This window comes from Bombyx mori, chromosome 17 (assembly GCF_030269925.1).
Source record: "Bombyx mori chromosome 17, ASM3026992v2".
NCBI classification, from domain to species: Eukaryota; Metazoa; Arthropoda; class Insecta; order Lepidoptera; family Bombycidae; genus Bombyx; species Bombyx mori.
In genome coordinates this window covers 2,008,637-2,032,845 of record NC_085123.1, presented here as the reverse complement: position 1 = coordinate 2,032,845, position 24,209 = coordinate 2,008,637, and the positions used below count along the sequence as shown (strand labels likewise).

Genomic DNA, 24,209 nt, shown 5'->3' with positions numbered 1-24,209 from the left:
CTTGAGAATTTTATTTGGACTGTGACATAGGTATGTTGTAGTCGGACCCACTCTGTCGCGCGTAGATTCCGATCCTCATCAAAACGAAACTCAGGGTGGGTAAGGGGAAAATAGTGTAAAGCCGAATGCAATTTGGGCCACCAAGACTGAGAACCCTTCAACTTCCATCTCGCGCAGATGCTTACCGGCAGTTTTCGTTACCTACCTGCCTCGTACCTACCTCGTACCTACCTACCTACCTTTCGTAAATAACTACTTGCATCAAATCGGAAAGAAGGAGATCGACGACGCAGTGCTGCTATTGTTACGATGATGTTAACACGGTATAACATACGCTCGCTATTTGTCCAGCTTGATCGTGGCTAAACATTAGAGTTGGATACGATTTGGACTATATGATTATGGAAAAAAAAACTGGCAGTGTTTATGCATTGCCAAACGACCCTGCATTCCGGGGATAGCGATGGCGAACGTATGTGAAATACGGAGCGGTGGGGGATAGGATTAATGAGAGGTTCATCTTATAAGCCTGTACGGACGAAGCAATCCTCGCGTTTTCTAAAAAATGGGGGCAAAATTAAGAATTATCAGAGACGCACGGTCATCTGGCCCTAAATTAGGATTCCCTGTGTTATGGGTACCAGAGACTGACATACATACTTACGTTTAAATATATACATACATATGTATATAGATAATAAACACCCAGACAAAGAGCAAACAAACCTATTCATCACACAAATGTTCGCTCGATACGGGAATCGAACCCACGACCCTCGGCCCAACAGTCAGAACCACTAACTACTGCACCATATATTTTTGCCTTTTGCTGTTTTGAACACGTTTTCAAATTATATTTGTTTATTTTTTTCAGGTGTGTCACAGTACAGTAAGATGAAGCAACGAATATGAAGCTTTGCAAGATGGAGATCATGAAACATCTATTTCTATTAATTTTGTTCACCACGGCGGCTATAAAATGCTATTACCTTAACCCTGAAACGAGCTTTACTAACGAAATTAGCAACTCTAACAACAGATTGACAATTGAGAATAATTATGATACTGTTACGGAAACGGATATTCCTAAGCCGGCTGCAAGCAAAGCGAGGTTGTCGGAATTCAAAAAAACTTGTGATGCTACAAATGCCTCGCATGCAAATGAGGACGCAACAACCCCGGCGAATATTCTAGATTCTATTTACGTTAATAATATATATACCAGTGTGACAACTAATCTCATAGAAGAAAGAGTTTCCAGTGATAGTATTGAGGTTGATGGGGTCAGTTTATTTCATTTAGTTAACGTTGAATGCGGTGGTTATGAAGCCTGTCCTAGCTACAGTCGGAATTGGACCACTGAGGGAACAATTACTATCGGATTCCTGGGAAGTTACCGACGAAGCCAGGTAAATTTACTTCAGCAGTGTAGGTGTTTGGATCTGGTGTGAAAGTTTCGGACAAATGATGATTCGCTTTTTTTTTGCCTATCTACTGCGAGTAGCCTTGAGGGGCTATTATGGCTTTACCGGATGTGTAGGTAAGCTCACGGGGCTGTGGGTCCTCGCTTACATCTGCCATAGCAAGAGCAGTGTTTTGCAGAATTTAAAAGCACCGAGAATCGATCCCTCCTGATCACTAGTCCACGCTATTGCGAGCTCGAGTTAATAAAAAAACCTACATCAATTATTTCAGCCATTTTATCATTGAAGTTAACAGGCGTAGGTACATAATTGTTTACAAAAAATTATCTATTGTGCCTTGATAAATAATTATTTGTTTGATGAGGGTTCGCTGAACCATACTTTAAGGCTCCCCATCTCTAATTAAAAGGTATACTGTAAAAGGTTCAAAAGAAACAGTAGTAAATGTGTTTAACGTTATTTTGCGCTCAAATACACTTCCTGTTTTCATTCTCAGTGATGAACAGTGCGTACTAATGATCGCGTTAAAGTTTTTCTTTAAACGTACTTAAAACGAAATAATCCATCATCTCAAGCAATTCTTCAGAGCACTTTCCATGGAGTATACGGTACAAAATACAGAGAGAAGTGAAGTCTTTCCGCAAACCTTTTACTGGTGGTAGGACCTCTTGGGAGTCCGCACGGGTAGGTACCACCACCCCGCCTATTTCCGCCGTGAAGCAGTAATGCGTTTCGGTTCGAAGGGTGGGGTAGCCGTTGTAACTATACTGAGATCTTAGAACTTATATCTTGAGGTGGGTGGCGCATTTGCATTGTAGATGTCTATGGGCTCCAGTAACCACTTAACACCAGGTGGGCTGTGAGCTCATCCATCAATCTAAGCAATAAAAAAAAAAACCTATAGGCTCCAAGCGATCCGTGAGAATGGAATTATCGACAATCCGAACGGCCCTCTTCTGTAAGGAGTCAAATGAAAGTAGCTGGTATTTGGGAACCCCACTCGGAGCGAAGCAGTACTCCACGCAAGGCCGGACTTGTGCTTTACAAAGCAAAAGTCTTTGAGCAGGCGTGAAGTACTACTTCGCTCTGTTGAGGACTCCTAGCATTTTGGCCGCTAGCTTGGTTTTGCCCAACAAAAGACTCAGAAATTGGACACCGCTCTAAGCGTCGACCCCAAGTAGCCCGGTACTCTCGGAAGGTTTCAGGGATACTCCTTAGAATTGCGGCGCCATGACAAAGGGGTCCTTCTAAACTAAAGCTAAACTACAGAAACTTTTCCTTAACCACCCAGGCGAAGCGGCGGCTAGCAGCTAGTATCTAAATATAATTATGTTTTTTACGTTCATGACACAGAAGAAAATCTTAACTTGGAGCAGTTAATCAGTCCTTAAGTGGAGTTAAAAAAATTGAGTTTTTTTTTTTTAAATTATTGCTTAGATGGGTGGACGAGCTCACAGCCCACCTGGTGTTAAGTCGTTACTGGAGCCCATAGACATCTATAACGTAAATGCGCCACCCACCTTGAGATATAAGTTCTAAGGTCTCAGTTATAGTTACAGTTACAGTGAGTAAAAGTAAAAGTAAAGTTACAGTTACTTTTAATAGTAAATTTTTGTAATTGGTATGATGGACAGACGGTGCTGGGTGCCTTGCCTTTAGCTGTGGCGGCTGTGAACAGAGAGCCTGCGCTACTGCCAGGACTACGATTAAGGTTTGTAGCGGCAGACATAGGACGACCTCGGCCTCCCCTGTTCATGGATAAAGACAGCTTTTCGTTGAGGTAAGAGTTCTTAATTTTTTATTGGATAACTAGCTGACCCGGCAGACTTCGTAATGCCTCAATCGATACATAAAAGACCTAAGCTTTTGTATAAAATAAACTTAAAACAAACAAAAGGAATCCGTTCGACGGGGGACACATAAAAGGGAAAACAAATTTGTTATTTTAATTTTATTCCGTGCATTTTCGTATTTATCTAACTAACTTTTAAACCTTCTCTGGATTTCCACAAATAATTCAAGACCCAAATTAGCCAAATCGGTCCAGCCGTTCTCGAGTTTTAGCGAGAATAACGAATAGCAATTCATTTTTATATATATATAGATAGATAAGATTTTTTATACTGCTATCTGTTTGTATGAGCGTATGTCGGAGAGAGGCAGTTCAGTGCCTGCGCAGAACATGGTCTGAGCCAATCCGCAAAGAGTCGTTAAGGTCTCAAACCTCGTTTGAAGAGTAATGGCTCAGGAAACTTCGTTTCTAAGGCATTACTGCTACAAGTTTTAGGTTACAAAGCAGACCACGCCGTATCTTGCATGAAGTGGTTACCATCCATGCAAAGCGTGAGTGCTGCTACTTATCATCAGACTAGAGGTCGAGATCATTGAGGGCTTAATACTATAGTAAAACGGCTGTCCCGCCCTTTAAGTCGGAGCCACAGCTCAAAAAGCAAGAGCACCACCACGCCTATTTCTGCCGTGAAGCAGCAATGCGTTTCGGTTCAAGGGCGGAGCAGCCGTTGTACTGTTAAAAGTGAGACCTTACAACTCATGTCTCAAGGTGGGTGGCGGCATTTACTTTGTAGATGTCAGTCTATCAAGTAAGGTCAAATAAGAGCCTATGTCGAATATTTTAATAGAAAGAAGCTCAAATACTTCACCAATTTGAGGTTATTCCTGAATATTTTTGAAACACAGTCATTGTTGTGGCTGGTACAATTAATGCCATATCCCGTCATTATTTACCAACTAGCTTTTACTCGCATTCATTTTATCGAAATGTAAAGTACTGTGTCCTATTCTGAACCTCTACAGCATTTAACCAGAATTCCGTGATCATCAGTTGAGTAAAAACATATCATTGTAACAGACAAATAAACAAAATAAATAAAGTAATAAGGAGCTATGATGTTCATTTTTAGTAGCAACATATATTTACTTTAGGCGAGCACATAGAGGCAGCACGAGGAAATTATTCATTGAATAATTTAAACAAACCGTTCGAGTGTCTAACAGCTTGTTGACTTAACTAAAGAATCATGTCTTGGTGCTGGAAGCTTTCTAGGCATTCGCGATCAAGCTGTTTTCTATTTTTATTTTTTTATTGCTTAGATCGGTGGACGAGCTCACAGCCGTAGTAATACCTTAATAATTGTTATTACAACATAAAAAAATAGTCTTATTGTATGATTACGACAGGTTTTGCTTTTGCTCGGTGGATACCGCCGCCGGGTACCATCCCATCGTGTTGCTGGATTAGGTGGGCAAGCTGCTGGAATGCATTCTGGCAGCCGGCATCATCCAGCATCTTGTCGGAGTCGGACCCGATCTGTTGGCGGAGCAGTGTGGCTTCCGAGAGGGCCACTCAACGGTAGACGCGATCCTTCGCGTGTGGCTCCTCTCGTAGGAGGCCATCTCCGGGTGCGGTGTGGCCTTGGCGGTGTCGCTCGATATCGCCAATGCGTTACAGGGAGTTTTGCTGAGTCTGCCCGTCTTGCTACCGCTGGGGTGGCGCATGTCGTCGGCAATATCAAGAGATCGGGCCTCGACGTGGCACTCAGTAAGTCCGAGGCCATGTGGTTCCACAAGCCCCGGAGAGTACCACCTGTCGATGCTTATATCATGGTTGAAGGCGTCCGTATTGGGGTCGGGGCGCAGTTGAAGTTGTCGTGGCCTAAAGGATAAGACGTCCGGTGCATTCGTATCGAGCGATGCACCGGTGTGTTCGAATCTCAGGCGGGTACCAATTTTTCTAATGAAATACGTACTTAACAAATGTTTACGATTGACTTCCACGGTGAACGAATAGCATCGTGTTATAAAAATCAAACCCGCAAAAATTAGACCAGGTGACGCGCGGTCTCTATACATGGATGGCGCGATCAATGGCCAAATACGGGGCGCCCGTGTGGGGCCAGTCTCTGGCCGTGGGGTTAGGGAATTTGCTGCAACAGCTGCAACGCATCATCGCGGTCAGGGTCATTCGGGGTTATCGAACCATCTCTTTCGAGGCGGCGTGCTTACTGGCTGGAACGTCCCTTGGGTCCTGGAGGCGGAGGTACTCGCCGCTGACTATCAGTGGCGGGTTAACCTTCGTGCCCGGGGCGTTGCACGTCCCAGTCCCAGTGTAGTCAGAGCGCAGAGGGCCCAATCTCGGCGGTCCGTGCTGGAGTCATGGTTCAGGCGGCTGGTTGATCCTTCGGCTGGTCGTAGGACCATCGAGGCGATTCGCCCAGCCCTTGCGGACTGGGTGAATCGTGACAGAGGACGCCTCATTATCCGGCTCACGCAGGTGCTCACTGGGCATGGTTGCTTCGGTGAGTTCCTGCACCAGATCGGAGCCGAGCCGAATTCAGAGTCCCACCATTGTGGTTGCAACTTGGAGACTGTGGAGCACACGCTAGTCGTCTGCCCCGCATGGGCGGGATGGCGCCGTGACCTCGTTGCAAAAATAGGAAACGACTTGTCGTTGCGGAGTGTTGTGGTATCGATGCTCGGCGGCGACGAGTCGTGTAAGGCGATGCTCGATTTCTGCGAGTGCACCATCTCGCAGAAGGAAGCGCTGGGTCGCGTGAGAGACGCATAAGCCCACCGCCGTCGAGCAGGGGCCAGGGAGGCGGATTTTGCCCAAGTCCTGGCCCTGTAAGTGTTTCGAGTCCCCCTCACATGTTGGTCTGGGACCAGCGAAGGGGGCCTAAGAAGACGACGTGCAAGCTGCTCTGCACGCGTTTTACGCAAGAGCATCCGGGTGATGGAAGATCGGCTACCCTTCACCCACGCTGGTTCTGACCCATCGGAGCATTCCGTAGGATAACCTATTCTAACCGGCGCCATCTAGGTGGGCTTCGGATGGCCTGCCGACCGAGAGTATGTTTTTAGCTTCTACATGTGGTGTGACATATTTAACTCGCGGTCCAGTCTTTGAGCTCAATCGAAGGAGAATTTAAAAATGATTCCAACTGATCTGGAGATGTAACACATCAATATCCTGTAATAAAGTATTCTTTTTTTTGCTTACAAATTTTTCTACATTGGTCATAATTCTTTTTTTTTGCATTGGCCCAGCACATTTTTACTGTAGATTCTTCACCAAATACTTTTTTAAATGCATTTTTTATGCTCAAATTAATGCTTTTGATTGTAAAGAGTTTGGGAGAAAGCGCTGATGCGAAGAGCTTCAAACAACATTTAGAAATCTTGTATTCGTTCAGAATTTCAAAAGAACGAAAGAAGTTCACAAGAACAATAAGAAATAAAGTTGGGTGATGGGGAGTTTAGCTATACAAGTAGTAAATTCGTGGAATGTAATTTGATAATGTAAACATACATTATCTGTTATACAGTTTTAGAAAATTATTTTAGAAATTCCGTTGTAAGATGGTTGATTTAGTGTGCAAATAAGTATTTTTGTTATACGGTGAGTAATTTTGTCTTAAAATCTGTATATTAGTGAAACCAGTAATATACAGATTTTAAGACAGACTAATAGACAGCTAGATTTTCGTTGTAAATTAGAGAAAAAAGGTCATCTGATTTTGGTTAATTTTATACGTCTTTTAATAAAATATGTTTAGGTAATCAAGTAGTTAATTTGTTACGCAGTCATTTATCTGATATGCAGTGGATTATTAGTTGGGAGATTTAGTTTGATTGAATTTTAAATAGAGGAGCAATAAAAATTTTCTCAAAAAATAGTATGTGCACCGCGGAAAAAAAGTAGGATATCTCATCCCGCGTGTGAAACTGCCACCCTCGCCTTCGTGGTCAATGTACTATTTAGCCTCTTTACTGAGCTCTTGGCTACTAGATGTAATTCCACTTTTCGATATCGAGTCGAGGGAACCCGCTCCTCCCCACGACCTCTCACAGCTGGAGTCCCGCAAGGCTCTGTCCTCTCACCCCTCCTATTTAGCTTATTCGTCAACGATATTCCCCGGTCGCCGCCGACCCATTTAGCTTTATTCGCCGACGACACGACTGTTTACTATTCTAGTAGAAATAAGTCCCTAATCGCGAAGAAGCTTCAGAGCGCAGCCCTAGCCCTAGGACAGTGGTTCCGAAAATGGCGCATAGACATCAACCCAGCGAAAAGTACTGCGGTGCTATTTCAGAGGGGAAGCTCCACACGGATTTCCTCCCGTATTAGGAGGAGGAATCTCACACCCCCGATTACTCTCTTTAGTCAATCCATACCCTGGGCCAGGAAGGTCAAGTACCTGGGCGTTACCCTGGATGCATCGATGACATTCCGCCCGCATATAAAATCAGTCCGTGACCGTGCCGCGTTTATTCTCGGTAGACTCTACCCCATGATCTGTAAGCGGAGTAAAATGTCCCTTCGGAACAAGGTGACACTTTACAAAACTTGCATAAGGCCCGTCATGACTTACGCGAGTGTGGTGTTCGCTCACGCGGCCCGCACACACATAGACACCCTCCAATCTCTACAATCCCGCTTTTGCAGGTTAGCTGTCGGGGCTCCGTGGTTCGTGAGGAACGTTGACCTACACGACGACCTGGGCCTCGAATCAATTCGGAAATACATGAAGTCAGCGTCGGAACGATACTTCGATAAGGCTATGCGTCATGATAATCGCCTTATTGTTGCCGCCGCTGACTACTCCCCGAATCCTGATCATGCAGGAGCCAGTCACCGTCGACGCCCTAGACACGTCCTTACGGATCCATCAGATCCAATAACCTTTGCATTAGATGCCTTCAGCTCTAATACTAGGGGCAGGCTTAGGGACCCCGGTAACCGTACTCGTCGAACTCGACAAAGAGGTCGACGTGCAACCTAACCCATGCATCAGCCCGCTGAGTTTCTCGCCGGATCTTCTCAGCGGGTCGCGATTCCGATCCGGTAGTAGATTCATTCGCGAAACAATTGCTCTTGAGTTGTTAGGTCTCCTTCGGAGGCGCTCGGGCAGTTGTTAGCAAATCCCGCCCCTCTTGGCTGAGCCTTTGCTCGCCCACCTGTCCTGGTGAAACTGGAAAGGCCTTCGGGCCACCAGTAAACTTTCAATCATAAAAAAAAAAAAAAAAATGTAATTCCAAAGAAGTTCACATAGGCACTTATGATACAATCATTTATTTTGTACAGTTTTAAACGTTATAACGCACTTAAGTCGACATTTATTTGCTGAAATCGATAGTCTTGTGCTAGTCAGATTCTGAGTAATGACTTGTTGTGTCAATTGAAAATATCAATGTGTTTCTTAGCCCATGAGTGATTCAATATCCTCCAATATCCACTTATTGTCAGGTGGACATCCTTTGATACCGGACCCACTATCCAATTTTAATTCTAATTATTCTGAAGACTGTTTCATTAGATCTGAAGCAGTAAGGTTTCATTACTTTGTAAGAGATAATTGCAAAATACGACTCTATAGTGCACATTTTGATGACAATTTATCAAATGTGGGTCTGGAGCTATTTGCAGCAGTAATTCTAAAATGAATCCTTAAAAACAATATTATACAATGGCGGTCATGCGCCCAAAAGTACTGAAATAATTTTAAAGAGTATATACTAGTAGAAAATATATATATATATATATATGTCGGCACACGTCAGGGATGGCTGAGCGGTAGTTTCGTCATCACTCGTATTCGATTGAACTCAGTTTAGTCAATAAAACTTTTCAATAATAGTTATTGAAACTCAACACACACAACTTTCACAATGACAGGATAAACCGACAGTTTCGTTGCACATACCGACAGACCGACTGACTGACTGACTGACTGTCAGAGACTCGCTGCTGAGACGGACGGAATCACTGTCTGACACGAATGCCACGACTCTGTCCACGTACCGCCATTTTATACTGTGGTGTTACGGAGTCTACCCTTCATTTTGTGATATTTATCAAAACAACATTTCATCATTTAAAATAATAATCAAAACCACCGTCTTAATATTACTAAAAGTCGTTATCCACGACAACTAAAAGTCGTTATCCACGACATATATATATATATATATATATATATATATATATAAATGGTTTGCTCCGATGATCATATCGTGTTTAAAAATATAGATTTCGTTAAACTGTAAAGCACGCCATCTAACGTTTTTCGATGGTATTACAGCAAAAAATTCACCCTAGAGTAGCAGCCACAACTGTATTAAATATTATAACAAAAGCGTATACACGGCTTAGGAGCATATATTTAAGGAAAAAAAACACGTGACGAAACAATTCTCATCTAATCAACACCTAAATGCACCCTAGTATAGCTAAAAAAGTTTGAGATCGCTTAAAAATATGAAGTCTGCAAGCTGTTTCAATTTGAGCTATTAGCAAACCTTTCATAGTTGATGTTCACGTGGAATGGTGCCTGAAGCTTATTATATCACAAGAGAATATAAAGAACGCGCTCTCTGATCCCAGTTTTTATTCATTACTTTTTTATTCAGATCCGGCAGACTTAGTAGTGCCTCAATCGATAAATAAAAGACACATCAAGGGGACACATCAAAGGAAAAACAAAATTGTTTATTTTTATATAATTCCGAGCTTTTTAATATTTTTTCACCTTTTAAACCTTCCCTGGACTTCCACGAATAATTCAAGACCAAAATTAGCCAAATCGGCCCAGCCGTTCTCGAGTTTTAGCGAGACCAACGAACAGCAATTCATTTTTATATATAGAGATTATATATTTTGACTCGTCGAATTAATAAATAAAGTTTATGTTGAACAGGGTAATGACGCAAATGCGAGATCTCGGTGTTTCCGCATTTTTCGGACCTGACGGAACATGCCACACTGAAGCCAAGCTAGCTGCTGCTTGGAACTTGCCTCTTATTTCTCATGTAAGTTTTTTTTAAAAGCTTTATTATAATTCGCCATCCATTATGTGAAACATTGAAACGCTTAGGTTTCGACAATTCTCTGCGGAATTTGAACTTAAGCAATTACGTAGTAGTTAATTGAATTAAGACGCCATTACGACATGATGTTTTTTTTTTATTTTTTTTATTGCCTAGATGTGTGGACGAGCTCACAGCCCACCTGGTTTTAAGTGGTTACTGGAACCCATAGACATCTACAACGTAAATGCGCCACACACCTTAAGATATAAGTTCTAAGATCTCAATATAGATTTAATGATTTTTCACAAATCGGCTACGGCGTAGCTCATTCGTAGTCAAAGTTCACGCGGTCAAGACGCAAGAGGGTTTTTACAAAATACACTCACTTCCTGGCTAACATCAGAGAATTAATAGACTTTTTGAAAATGTACTTAACTTATTTTTGTAATCTAATAATTTTTATTTGTAATGATTCTGAAAAAAGTAAAATAACATTTCATTGTTTACCAAATAAATTAAAATTATTCTGTTCGAGGCCTGAAGTTTAAACAAACAATAATAATATGATGTAAATATTTTGTTGGTCCGTTAAAAGTTTCCATCGTGATACCGTGAGTCGAGCCACTGAATATTCCCATCATTATAATTATTAGTATTATATTCCTGCATTGTATTGAATGAACATTATTAATCGATATATTTTTTGGAATTTTGCCAGTGATCTTCTTGATTAAAATTTACTTATGTAGAAAAAGAATGTACATTCCTAAAAACATAAAGACACTTGTTTATTTTCATTTTCTATATATGAAACAAATTATTTAAATTGCGACCGTACGACAGTGAAAAAGTAATATATTATTGGAACTTATTTGTAGATGGAGACGTTAGGCTATGCTTAGAGAAAAAGATTTGGCCCTCTCGAAGGCAAGTCCTTAGAATCACTAGTAGGAGGTTCGTTCTTCGGCCCAGAAAAAAAGGATGATATAGTTGTTCCTCTAGTATTGAGCAACGGTGACCACTCACCATCAAATAGTATGCCTGTCTGAATTCTCTGACGGCTGAAAATTCAACAAAACAAAAAATCGATATCATATCATCAATATAAAATTTTTATACAATAAGAAAACATCTTCCTTTTTTTAAAGCCGATTAAAAAGACCACAAATTATATTCTGTTTCGACGAGTAATTAAATTTTGTTATACAGAAATGTACAGGAGCCCATGGTCCGATCGATGAGAATGGATCAGCTCTTGGTGCCACGTTCGCTAGGACCCTGCCTCCTGCGTACAAGGTCAGCAAATCGCTGGTCTCTCTACTGAAAGCCTTTGGCTGGACCAAATTTACTGTGGTTGCCGGAGATAACAATACACCTGCTGCTCAACAGTTGGATGCTCTCAAGGTACCGATTTTTAATACGCTTTTATTAGCTTCAGACGTATGTATGTTAGTATGTAATGGAACCTTTGAACATGATTTTGACCCCTTCAAAACGTCGGATTAACTCGAAATTTAGCTTACTTATGACAAATAGGGACTGATGACAATTCAATATTTAAAAAAAAAATGAAAAATTTGAAATTCAACTAAAAAATGAAAAATAAATAATAGTTTAAAAAATAATAATAATAATAAAAAAATATGAAAAATGGGTGCCTCATGATTTGACTGATCTGCAGAAAGAAATGCGTGTTGAAACTTGCGTTGCCTTGTTGAATCAATACAGAAATGAAGGAATATTAAAATAATATAATTAGAATAATATTAGAATAAAAGACCCCAGGTCAAACGCCGCAACAGTGTCCTAAAGCAAAGCTTACCAATAAAAAAGGTAATGGTTTGGTGGTCAGCATGGTGTTATTCACTATAGCTTTCTTCGATCTGGTCAAGCAATAACGGCAGATATCTACTGTGCCGAACTCCGAACAATGATAGCAAAGCTTGCAGTGAAACAGCCCCGACTCATGAATCGATCTTCACTATTATTGCTCCATGATAACGCGAGACCTCATACAGCACGAGAAACCGTTTTAACTCTACAGGAACCGCGAATTTGCGAAAACTGCGAAAACGATTCGTCACCCTCCGTATTCGCCAGACCCTGCTCCAACGGACTACAATTTTTTTCGTGATTAGGACAATTTTCTACGTGAAAAAAGTTTTCTACCTAGGAGGCAGTACAAAATGCTTTTACACAGTTTGTAGAATCTGGATCACCAGAGTTCTATTGCAAAGGCATAAATGACCTTCCTATTAGATGGCAGCAATGTATAGATAATAATGGTGGGTAGACATTTTAATTAAATAAATATGTTAAATGAAAAAAAAAATAAGTTTCTTATGGGACGATGCGGAGGGGTACCCTAACCGGGAAAAAACGTCCGTAACGTAAGATTTTTATTAGTAATGCACACAGAGTACGACTTAACTTTGTAATAACGTAAAAATTAGTAATGCACACAGTGTACGACTTAACTTTGTAATAACGTACAAAAAATAACATATTTTTTAATCATTGATTGACCACGATGTCAGAGCGTTCGTTTGCGCAATACAATAGCTCGTATGCAAACAACCGTGAATGAAGTTTACCACAATAAGTTCGCACGTTACCGAATGACTATGGTTTGTTGCGAAACCTCCAGTTTTATTTTCTTTATACCTCGAATAGACCTTAAAATTAATATTTTTATAATAAGCAATTTCGTTCCTATCCGATGTCCCATGACACCACACATCTTTTTTTTTCGTACAAATCGGCAATTTCATACTTTTACTCCTATTAATAATATAAGTTCAATTTTAATTTGGCAGAATTATGTATTATGATTTTCGTTCCGGTTTCCTCACTATATGACGTTGGCGTCCATTTAGATCGCACTATGGTTTTATTCATCATTCATTATGATTTAGTTAACGGTTCTTAGTAACAAAGTTAAAGCTTCTTTGTTTTAAAGAAATTCAATGGCCTACGACACGGATAACTTTTTGGATTACGATTTACTTTAAGAATGGATATTGTTGACGTATTACCGATTATAAATCCTAGGGCCAAAGGTTGAAGCTTTTGCCCGCTTTTAAAGTAAAATATTATTCTAATGGTAATGTATAGTATCTGATCATCTATTTAGCTAGTTGCGTCGTGATGTTCCTTCACATATATACGAGTTTTTTACGTGTATTTATTTCTTATAATTAATGCGAGTAAAATATTCTCTCTAGATAAGGATATTTAAAATGTTTCTATTTTTCTTTTATTTAAAATATCGATTTAAAAAAAAAATCAAAACCGTACACAATTTGATTACTTAAAATAATGGAAAGGAAAATTGTAAAGGAAACTTTGGCACAATTATAAATTAGATATAAGGTTAACATCCCAAAGAAGTATTCAAAATGTTCAAAATAAATTTAATTATAAGTTCGTGTAAGTAATTTCATGTCTCGGAGTTATTGTACAATGTTGTTCAACGTCAATCAATCCTTTTAGAAGATTTTTATTGATTAAAAACTTACTTAATTTCAAAATAAACTTCATTTACCTACTTAAAGAAATACCATTAAACAATGAACGGTATAACCTCAGTGGGTTTGCAAATTATATATTTGTGAATTATTCTTTCCTTAAATATTGTATTACCTAGTCTAGTTTAATATTAATCAATACACATGCGTTCTTGCAAGCAATTTACAATTAAATATACACAGGGGAACTTAGTAAAAACATGTTGAAATCGATAGCGCCACCTGATTTTTGTTTTATTGCTTAGGTGGACAAACTCACGACTTAGCTGATGTTAGGTGGTCAGAGGAGTCAATAGACCTCACAGTGAATGCCTCGCCATACTGAATGAATTCGAAGACTCATTTCTGTTGAAGAACGTTGATGTTCTGGTGTAGTGCTTTGTTAGCCTGTATAGGTTAGCAGAACCCATCCCTCTCGACTGAAAACAATCATGCTTTCCTGTTTCACACTGGACGCAATGACGTCATAATATGTCCACGGCATACTTTCCTCTAGGGCCGCTCCAATATAATGATATCTTCGTCGAAAAATCTTTGAGGTGTATTTTAATTTATTGGTAAACAATTAAATGTTATTTTACTTTTTTCAAAATCATTACAAATAAAAATAATTGGATTACAAAAATAAGTTAAGTACATTTCCAAAAAGTCTATTAATTCTCTGATGCTAGCCAGGAAGTGAGTGTATTTTGTAAAAACCCTCTTGCGTCTTGACCGCGTGAACTGCGACTACGAATGAGCTACGCTGTAGCCGATTTGTGAAAAATCATTAAATCTGTATATTAATACGTGAAGCAAAAACTTTGTACCCCTTTTTACGGAAATTGCGCGGACGGAGGAGTATGAAATTTCCCACACTTATAGCGAATATAGAGAGGGAGTGCAGAATGCTAAAAATTTTGTAGATTATGGCTCAATAATACATTAAATCAATAAAAGAAACATGACAAACGCTACCATATATTTGACACACACTCACACGCACAATATATACTCTTCGTTTATTGTCAAAATTTTGTTATTATTTAAAGCCTGTGGTCAAATTGAGTGGTAATATTGTTTGTCTATAATGTAATCTTAGAGAAATCTGTGATTAAAGTAAGTTAAATAATAAATAGTCTTTTTTTTTTATTGCTTAGATGGATGGACGAGCTCACAGCCCACCTGGTGTTAAGTGGTTACTGGGGCCCATAGACATCTACAACGTAAATGCGCCACCCACCTCGAGATATAAGTTCTTTTTTTTTTTTTTTTTTTTATGATTGAAAGTTTACTGGTGGCCCGAAGGCCTTTCCAGTTTCACCAGGACAGGTGGGCGAGCAAAGGCTCAGCCAAGAGGGGTGGGATTTGCTAACAACTGCCCGAGCGCCTCCGAAGGAGACCTAACAACTCAAGAGCAATTGTTTCGCGAATGAATCTACTACCGGATCGGAATCGCGACCCGCTGAGAAGATCCGGCGAGCTCAGCGGGCTGATGCATGGGTTAGGTTGCACGTCGACCTCTTTGTCGAGTTCGACGAGTACGGTTACCAGGGTCCCTAAGCCTGCCCCTAGTATTAGAGCTGAAGGCATCTAATGCAAAGGTTATTGGATCTGATGGATCCGTAAGGACGTGTCTAGGGCGTCGACGGTGACTGGCTCCTGCATGATCAGGATTCGGGGAGTAGTCAGCGGCGGCAACGATAAGGCGATTATCATGACGCATAGCCTTATCGAAGTATCGTTCCGACGCTGACTTCATGTATTTCCGAATTGATTCGAGGCCCAGGTCGTCGTGTAGGTCAACGTTCCTCACGAACCACGGAGCTCCGACGGCTAACCTGCAAAAGCGGGATTGTAGAGATTGAAGGGTGTCTATGTGTGTGCGGGCCGCGTGAGCGAACACCACACTCGCGTAAGTCATGACGGGCCTTATGCAAGTTTTGTAAAGTGTCACCTTGTTCCGAAGGGACATTTTACTCCGCTTACAGATCATGGAGTAGAGTCTACCGAGAATAAACGCGGCACGGTCACGGACTGATTTTATATGCGGGCGGAATGTCATCGATGCATCCAGGGTAACGCCCAGGTACTTGACCTTCCTAGTCCAGGGTATGGGTTGTCTAAAGAGAGTAATCGGGGGTGTGAGATTCCTCCTCCTAATCCGGGAGGAAATCCGTGTGGAGCTTCCCCTCTGAAATAGCACCGCAGTACTTTTCGCTGGGTTGATGTCTATGCGCCATTTTCGGAACCACTGTCCTAGGGCTAGGGCTGCGCTCTGAAGCTTCTTCGCGATTAGGGACTTATTTCTACTAGAATAGTAAACAGTCGTGTCGTCGGCGAATAAAGCTAAATGGGTCGGCGGCGACCGGGGAATATCGTTGACGAATAAGCTAAATAGGAGGGGTGAGAGGACAGAGCCTTGCGGGACTCCAGCTGTGAGAGGTCGTGGGGAGGAGCGGGTTCCCTCGACTCGATATCGAAAAGAGCGGTTCGACAAGAAGTCCCGTATGATGAGCACGAGACTATCCGGCACGCCCATGTTGAATAGTTTGAAAATCAAACCATTGTGCCAGACTTTGTCGAACGCTTTTGCGACGTCGAAGAAGAGAGCTCCCGTGTATAACGGTTTTGGTCGATTAAGCCCCACAAGAATGTGCTCCGTGAGGCGGTGCACCTGTTGAACGCATGAGTGATTTGTACGGAATCCGAATTGTTCATCGATGAGAATGCCCTTGGATGAGACGAAGTCTCTGAGGCGTTTGTAGAGCAGACGCTCATACAGTTTGCCTAGAGACATGAGGAGGCTAATCGGGCGGTAGCTCGTCGGATGATTTTTTGGTTTACCGGGTTTATGTATGCCGATAACGTCCGCTTCTTTCCACACCGCGGGAAAGATACAGTTCGCCATAGCGGCATTGAAAATAGATGCCAACATCACGATGAGTTGGACGGGTAGAAGTTTAATAACGCGGTTAGATATACCGTCGGAACCGGGAGCCTTGCGAGGACGTAGGTCTTTGATCAAGTCTTTAACTTCCATCGGGGTGACGGGTGGTAACGCATCCGATGGTGGCAAGGAGGCTCTGCGTTCTACCTCACTGTCTACTAATTCTACATGAACAGGGTCCACGGATTGAGTGCTGGGCGTGCACTGGGTTTGCAATGTATCGGCCAGCAGCTCTGCTTTTTCATCATCATCGAACGCCGCGAGTCGGCCTGAGGGGCCTACGAGGGGGGGCATAGTTACTACCGTATCCGATTTGAGAGTACGAGCTAAGCGGTAGTAAGACCTTTGGGAGGGCGCGAGTCTTTCTAAGAAATCAGACCATCTGGCATCTCGGACTTCGGCGATGCGAGACTTTACGTCGCGTTGTAGGGCACGCATTCGAATACGATTATCCACGGTAGGATACCTATCGTAGGCGCGGATCGAGGTGTTCTTAGCTCTAAGGAGTTCCCTAATATCGTCGGGCAATTTGAAGCGGTGAAGGAAGTCCTCCGCTACAACTTGCTTCGATGACCTATCTAATGTCGAGGTGATGTGTGACGTTAAGATGTCTATGGCTTCAGCGGTATCCTGAGGAGACGGGGTAGAGTCCGGGCTCAACGGGAGCGATGGTGGATCAGATTCAGCCAAGCTGATGCCCAGCGTGTGCCAATCCACCACAGTCCTCGTGACGGGAACGGAATCGGGAGCGCGACCGAGCTTCATAACGACGGGACGATGGTCTGAATCTAACTCTGAAACTACTTCGATCGAGTGTAAGCGCAGAGTTACGTTTTTTAATAACGCTATGTCGAGTATATCCGGGCGATGCGCGATATTTAGCGGGAAGTGAGTCGGGGTTAGCGGAGCGACAATATCGAAAGCGAGATCATCGACTAACGCGTCAAGCCGCCTGCCATTCGGTGTTGTGGTGTGTGAGTTCCACCTGACGTGTTTACAATTTAGGTCGCCCGCCAGAATGACAGAGCTTCCCATGCCGAGCAGCGCCTCGATATCACTGCTTAGAACGATCTTATCCGGTGGAAGATAAACGGACGCGATAACGATCGGCGCGTGTCCAGTCAGTGAGATTCGGCATACTGATGCTTCGATGTTAGAAAGCGCGGGGGGGTCGAGTGGGACGCAGTGCAGGGCTCGTCTATAGTAAATGACGGTACCACCACCACGAGCAGTGAGCCTGTCGTTCCTAACCATGTTATAGTTCGCGATTTTAGGGTCGTGGCGCGCGGGCTTAAGCAGGGTCTCCTGCACCAAAAAGATGTCAATTTGATGGTCACGCAAAAAATCACAAACCTGATCACGTTGATTTGCGAGACCGTAAGCGTTAAAAAATCCTATCGTTACGGATAGGGGCTTTATTCTACTTATGTACGCCATTGATTACCGGCGGAGCGAGGGGAGGACGTACGTATTTAACGACGCGTATACGTCAGCGTATTCTTGCACAACGGCGATGAAGTGTTGTGCAGTGGAGGCGGCGCGAATGGCGTCACCCAAAGCATTAACACGCTCAAAGTTGATCGACTGAAAAAAGTCGATCGCTAGAGCGAGATTGTCGGACGCGGTCGGAGTGCTGGTCGCGGGGGAGGAACGAATCACGGGGGAGGGACGTATCGCGGGGACGGGACGAATCGCGGGGGAGGGAGCTACAGCCGTGTTCGTGTACGGCAACGGTTTAGCCCAGGCCGAGCCGCTGGGCACCGGCGCCGGCACGAAGGCAGGCTTAGCCTTCGGCACAGAGGGTGCCGTGGCTTTGATGTCAGGGCCGGAAGCTCGGAGGCGGTTTTGACGCGCGACGCGGCGATTTATTTTAGGGGCTCGGGGGCATCCACGGTAATTCGCGGGGTGACCCTGTGTTCGGCACAGGACGCAGCTAGGTGGTTCCGTCGCGGTTTTTTGATCGCGAGTGCAAAGAGTCGTGGCGTGATCGTCCAAACACTTGACGCATCGAGGGCGCGCGTGACAATTACGGGAAGAATGCCCGTACAACTGACAATTGTGGCACTGGCTCGGAGTGCCTTTTTTATGAGGGGTTTCCACGGTGATTCCGGAAAGCCTACAGACAGTTCGGACGTTAAAGATTTTCTTACCCTCGGGGGTAGACTGGAGGGCGACGAGAACCATATTGTATGGCTCCCTCCCGCGTCCTGTGTGCATGCGGTGCACGGAGTTTACGGGTAGGCCTTGTTCGAGTAGGTCGGCCTTTACGAGCTCGGCATCTAACTCCTTGGGGATGCCACGTATGACTGCACGGAGCTCACGCTCCTCCTGGAGCGTATACGTATGATAACTTATACGCTCCTTTCGGAGGTAGCTTGAGAGGGCCCTATGGTCGTCGGGTGTTGCTACTTTTATCTGTATCCCGTTCGCGAGGTTACGGGCACTGACAAAATTTATGTTTTTGGCCTTAAGGGCCAGGGAGATACGGTCCCAAGCAGCCTTCTCTTGAAGAATCAACGGAGGAGGGGCCTGATTTCTCGTTTGTGCCACCGGGCGCGGCGACGGCGTGGCACGAGGACAGGGAGCGACGGGGGTCGGAGGGCGGGGGCGCGACGCGTTCGCGGCTTTGCTTATTTTAGCGGCCGCGGAAGCTCGGGACTCCGCGGCGCGCTTCTTACCCTTTTGCACGAGAGTGAATCCATCTGTTAATGAGGCGGGAACGAGGTCAACCTCCATATCCGAGTCAGAGTCGGAGGACGAGGAGGAAGGCGCGGGAGCGGCGGACGCGACGGAGGCCGCAGACGATCGCTGAGGTAGAACGGAAGCTGCCGCGGTAGACGCGGCAGTTTTTCGCGACAGTATGGGGGACACGGGTGTGCTGGGCGCGACGGAGGCTGCGGTGTACGGCGCGGGAGTTTTGCGCGCGCTTGCAGGGGACGCGGGAACGGCAGGCGTGGCGGAAACGGCGGGCGCGGCGGGCACGGCAGAACAGTTCACGGCGCGTTTAGCTTTGTAAGCTAAAAATTCTGATTCGAGGGCCGGGTATTTCTCGCTTAAGAACTCCGCGAGCAGTGTGTTGGTTGGAGAAAACTCCATTTCTTCGGACTGCCCAGGGGGGGCTGCCCCGGGACTTAAACACGCGCTCGCCTTGCGGCGAGGCCCCTGCGTCGGTAACACTAAAATTGGCCGAAGCGATTCTAGGAATTTTAGAAATTTTAGTGAATAGAATAAATAGAATAGAATTAGAGTGAATAGAACCACTGCACAGTTTCCGGGCGGCAATGCCTTGTAATTAGGCGCAGGTACAAATTCCGAGAAACACTTGGGCCACAGATGTGCCACGAACAATGATCTATTATCACCGGTAGTCACTTCCGACAAAACACTTGGACGCCAGATGTGCCACGAACCGAGGTCGGGCAATCGAACGAACAATGAGCACGTCCACGCGCGTCGGTTGCTCAAATCGGAATGATATAAGTTCTACGGTCTCAGTATAGTTACAACGGCTACCCCACCCTTCGAACCGAAACGTATTACTGCTTCACGGCGGAAATAGGCGGGGTGGTGGTACCTACCCGTGCGGACTCCCAAGAGGTCCTACCACCAGTGATTACGCAAATTATAATTTTGCGGGTTTGGTTTTTATTACACGATGTTATTCCTTCACCGTGGAAGTCAATCGTGAACATCCGTTGAGTACGTATTTCATTAGAAAAATTGGTACCCGCCTGCGGGATTCGAACACCGGTGCATCGCTACATATGAATGCACCGGACGTCTTATCCTTTAGGCTACGACGACTTCAAGTCTTCAAGTCTTTGACAATAGAACCATAATAATGTTCAAACTTATAATTTCAACTAATTATAGTCGAATTTCGACTATCGCGGACCACTAGTTATCAAGATATAACTCAAAAATAACGGGCGAATTACGGAAACAGTGGCTACTTATTGTTGTTCGAGAGATGTGAAACGGCAAACACACAGGGTTCGTCGCGGTCCCCTAGACCCGATTTATTGGTGGTCACATGGTGTCCGCCGCGGCCCACTGGGCTAAACATGGTTTCTGGTCTGACATTCAACGTATTAAGGAGTAAAATATTCGTTACTCATTAAATCTATGTTATTGCTCTTAAGGCGATATGTCAGTGCAGAAAATTAATAACTCGTTTCCTGACCCGGGCATAATTTGTTACAAGAAAAGCTCCAAGGCTACCTTGGATCCTGGTTTTTTTTATTGGCTAGATGGGTGGGCGAGCTAACAGCCCTGTACACAGCCTGTAACCTGGTGTTCAGTCGTTACTGGAGCCCATAGACATCTACGACGTAAATGCGCCACCCACCTTGAGATATAAATTCTAAGGTCTCAGTATAGTTACAACGGCTGCCCCACCCTTCAAACCGAAACGCATTACTGCTTCACGGCAGAAATAGGCAGGATGGTGGTACCTACCCGCGCGGATTCACAAAAGTTCCTACCACCAGTAAGTTATAATAATTTTAAAGTTAATGTTAGCTTAAGAGTGAAAGTTATTTATTATTCAGTCGGTGCCTACTTGAATGACGTAAGTGCGTGGATGTGATATTCCAGAAAGTAAGAGTACTAAGCATATTTCCAGTAGGTGCTCTGAAACGTAGGTCTGTCTTAAAATTCTAGTTACGATTAATTTATATTATTTGATAAATGTTGTCGTAGGAAAATGGCGTGCCCTGAGTAACTTACCTACTTGATTTTCACGAGTTGGTGCTAACCTTATGGCCTATTGAAGTTGCATGAAAAAATAAAACTTTATATTTCGATTTGAATGTGAGTTTTTGTTTGCTCAAGATGAACATTGATTTGGTACGTATTCAATAGCTACGTCAGCCTATTTTACTTATTTAACCGCTGGATTTCTGAAGATAATCCTTATTCTTAATCTCAGATATTAATTTAATCGTATCTTTGTACTACGTTATTTCCTGTAAGGGGTGAACAAAAACGATATTGGGTATCAATGGCGTCCCCTCAATTTATATAGTGTCTTACTTTGTAATTGGAAAATAAGCTAAGCAACTCTAAAAAACCAAGAGTGAACGAGGAATGATATTTTCGTTTCGCTCAGAAAATCTATTTTGTTTGTTTCATGAAAAATAATTTTATTGTTCGTTGTTTTATATAGGTGGTATTTTACCGCCGAAATCTTTGAATATTTTTATTTTTTTATTGCTTAAATGTGTGGACGAGCTCACAGCCCACCTGTGTTAAGTGGTTACTGGAGCCCATAGACATCTACACCGTAAATGCGCCACCCACCTTGAGATGAGATAAGGTCTCAGTATAGTTATAACGGCTGCCCCACCCTTCGAACCGAAACGCATTACTGCTTCACGGCGGAAATAGGCAGGGTGGTGGTACCTACCCGTGTAGTTGCTACCACCAGTAATTACGCAAATTACGCAAATTATAATTTTTGCGGGTTTGATTTTAATTAAACGGTGTTGTTATTCCTTCACCGTGGAAGTCAATCGTGAACAATTGTTGCACTTAAAAATGTTCACGATTGACTTCCACGGTGGAGGATGGTGGTACCTACCCGTGCGGACTCATAAGACGTCCTATCACTAGTAATTATGCAAATTAGAAATTTGCGGTTTGATTGTTATTACACGATTTTATGCCTTCACCGTAGAAATCAATATTGAACATAGTTTGTTAAGTACGTATTTCATTAGAAATATTTATTCCCGCCTGCGGGATTCGAACACCATTGCATCGCTAGATACGAATGCACAGGACGCCTTATCGTTTAAGCCACGACGATTTCTAAAATATCAATATCAAAATATATCACACAGAAGAGCGTTTTGGGGACGATGAAGCGTTGAATACCAGTAGATTGTTTTATGATCATAAATTGTAGTCGTCGTGGTCTAAAGGATAAGACGTCCAGTCTATTCGTATGTATGGCGATGCATCGGTGTTCGAATCCCACCAGAAGGTACCGATTTTTCCAATGAAATACGTACTTAACAAATGTTCTACGGTTCTTCTACGGTGAAGGAATAAAGCCGTGTAACAAAAATCAAATCGCAAATTTATAATTTGCATAATTACTGATGGTAGGACGTCTTGTGAGTCCGCATGGATAAAGTTCCACCCCCTGTCTATTTCTGCCTTGAAGCAGTAATAATGCATTTCGATTTGAAGGGTTGGCCAGCCGTTGTTCTGTCTCATGTCTGTTAAATAAATGACGACATTGACGTTGTAATGCTTTTGGACTTCGTTAACCAATTTAGTGCCACAATAAAGTGCTTTTACTGTAGTGTAAAAACAACAACAGTGCTATTGTGATTTCGACCTTGTTTCAAAACAAGCATTCAACTTGTGGTATCTATTAAAGTGCCGGTTCTAAGCATGATCTATCGTTTAATAAAAAGCGCATAATGAAACTTTTGTTTACACAAACAAGAGCGTTTAGACCAGCTCTCAATAACTTATGATTGATGATGATATTCAATGCATTCGAAAGGCGGTAAACATATAACAGAGTAAATGTTATGATTACCAGGTGGCACACTCGGTAAACAGAGGCTTTTGATGTTGTTTGAGCACTCGTGGCGCTGTAGTACTAATTAGGCTATGTAATCAAGCGATTTTGTACTGAAACTGGTTCGGCTATACACTATTACGCTATATTGGGTCTTTCAATTTAAAAGCAAAAACAACAATAAAAATAAAATCTAAACCTAAATCTATGTTCTATATATATAAAAATAAATTTCTGTTCGTTAGTCTCTCTAAAACTCGAGAGCGGCTGGACCGATTTGGCTAATTTTGGTCTGGAATTATTTGTGGAAGTCCAGAGAAGGTTTGAAAGGTAGATAAATATGAAAATGGTCGGAATTAAATAAAAATAACAATTTTGTTTTTCCTTTGATGTGTACCCCGTCGGACGGATTCGTTTTGTTTGTTTTAAGTTTATTTTACACAAAAGTTTAGGTCTTTTATTTATCGATTGAAGCACTACGAAGTATGCCCGGTCAGCTAGTGAATTATAATTATTGTCAATGAATGTTTTTTTTTTACGATTATTATTATAATAACCAAAGGTGAAAATCAATTGTAAATAGATTTAAAAAAATCGTGTTGATAAATTACCTAAATATAATATTATTTACTTAATACTTATAAGAAAAAACAAATTTAATGGCTTTTACAGGAAATCCCGTTTCTGGTTCAGCGAACATGTCTTCCTGACAACTTAGGTTACCGCGGTCACGGACAGATGTAATAATAAATAAGTATTTTAGCCGGTCGCATCAAATTCGAATGATTCAAAAAGCTTTGACAGTGCGATCGAGCAACTAGGTACAATTTCTGTTCGTTTGACTTAATTTTATATTTATTTACATTTTCGCGATTAAAAATGGCTCTTCTTTCCTACCTATGCTGATAGCCTTGAGAGGCTATTTCAGCTTCTCCTTGCCGTGTAGGTGAGCTCACGGGGCTCAAACC

The 24,209-nt window shown here is 42.8% G+C and overlaps 1 protein-coding gene across 1 annotated transcript; it reads left to right on the top strand.

Moving 5' to 3' along the window:
- The first annotated feature begins 969 nt into the window (after window positions 1-969).
- Window positions 970-23,985, top strand: LOC134200507 (guanylate cyclase 32E-like). The gene is made up of 5 exons (XM_062673502.1): window positions 970-1,409; window positions 3,059-3,204; window positions 10,139-10,250; window positions 11,460-11,654; window positions 23,914-23,985. Exons 2-5 carry the CDS (start codon window positions 3,179-3,181, stop codon window positions 23,983-23,985), a joined length of 405 nt encoding a protein of 134 aa, XP_062529486.1. The 5' UTR covers window positions 970-1,409; window positions 3,059-3,178.
- The last annotated feature ends 224 nt before the right edge of the window (window positions 23,986-24,209 follow it).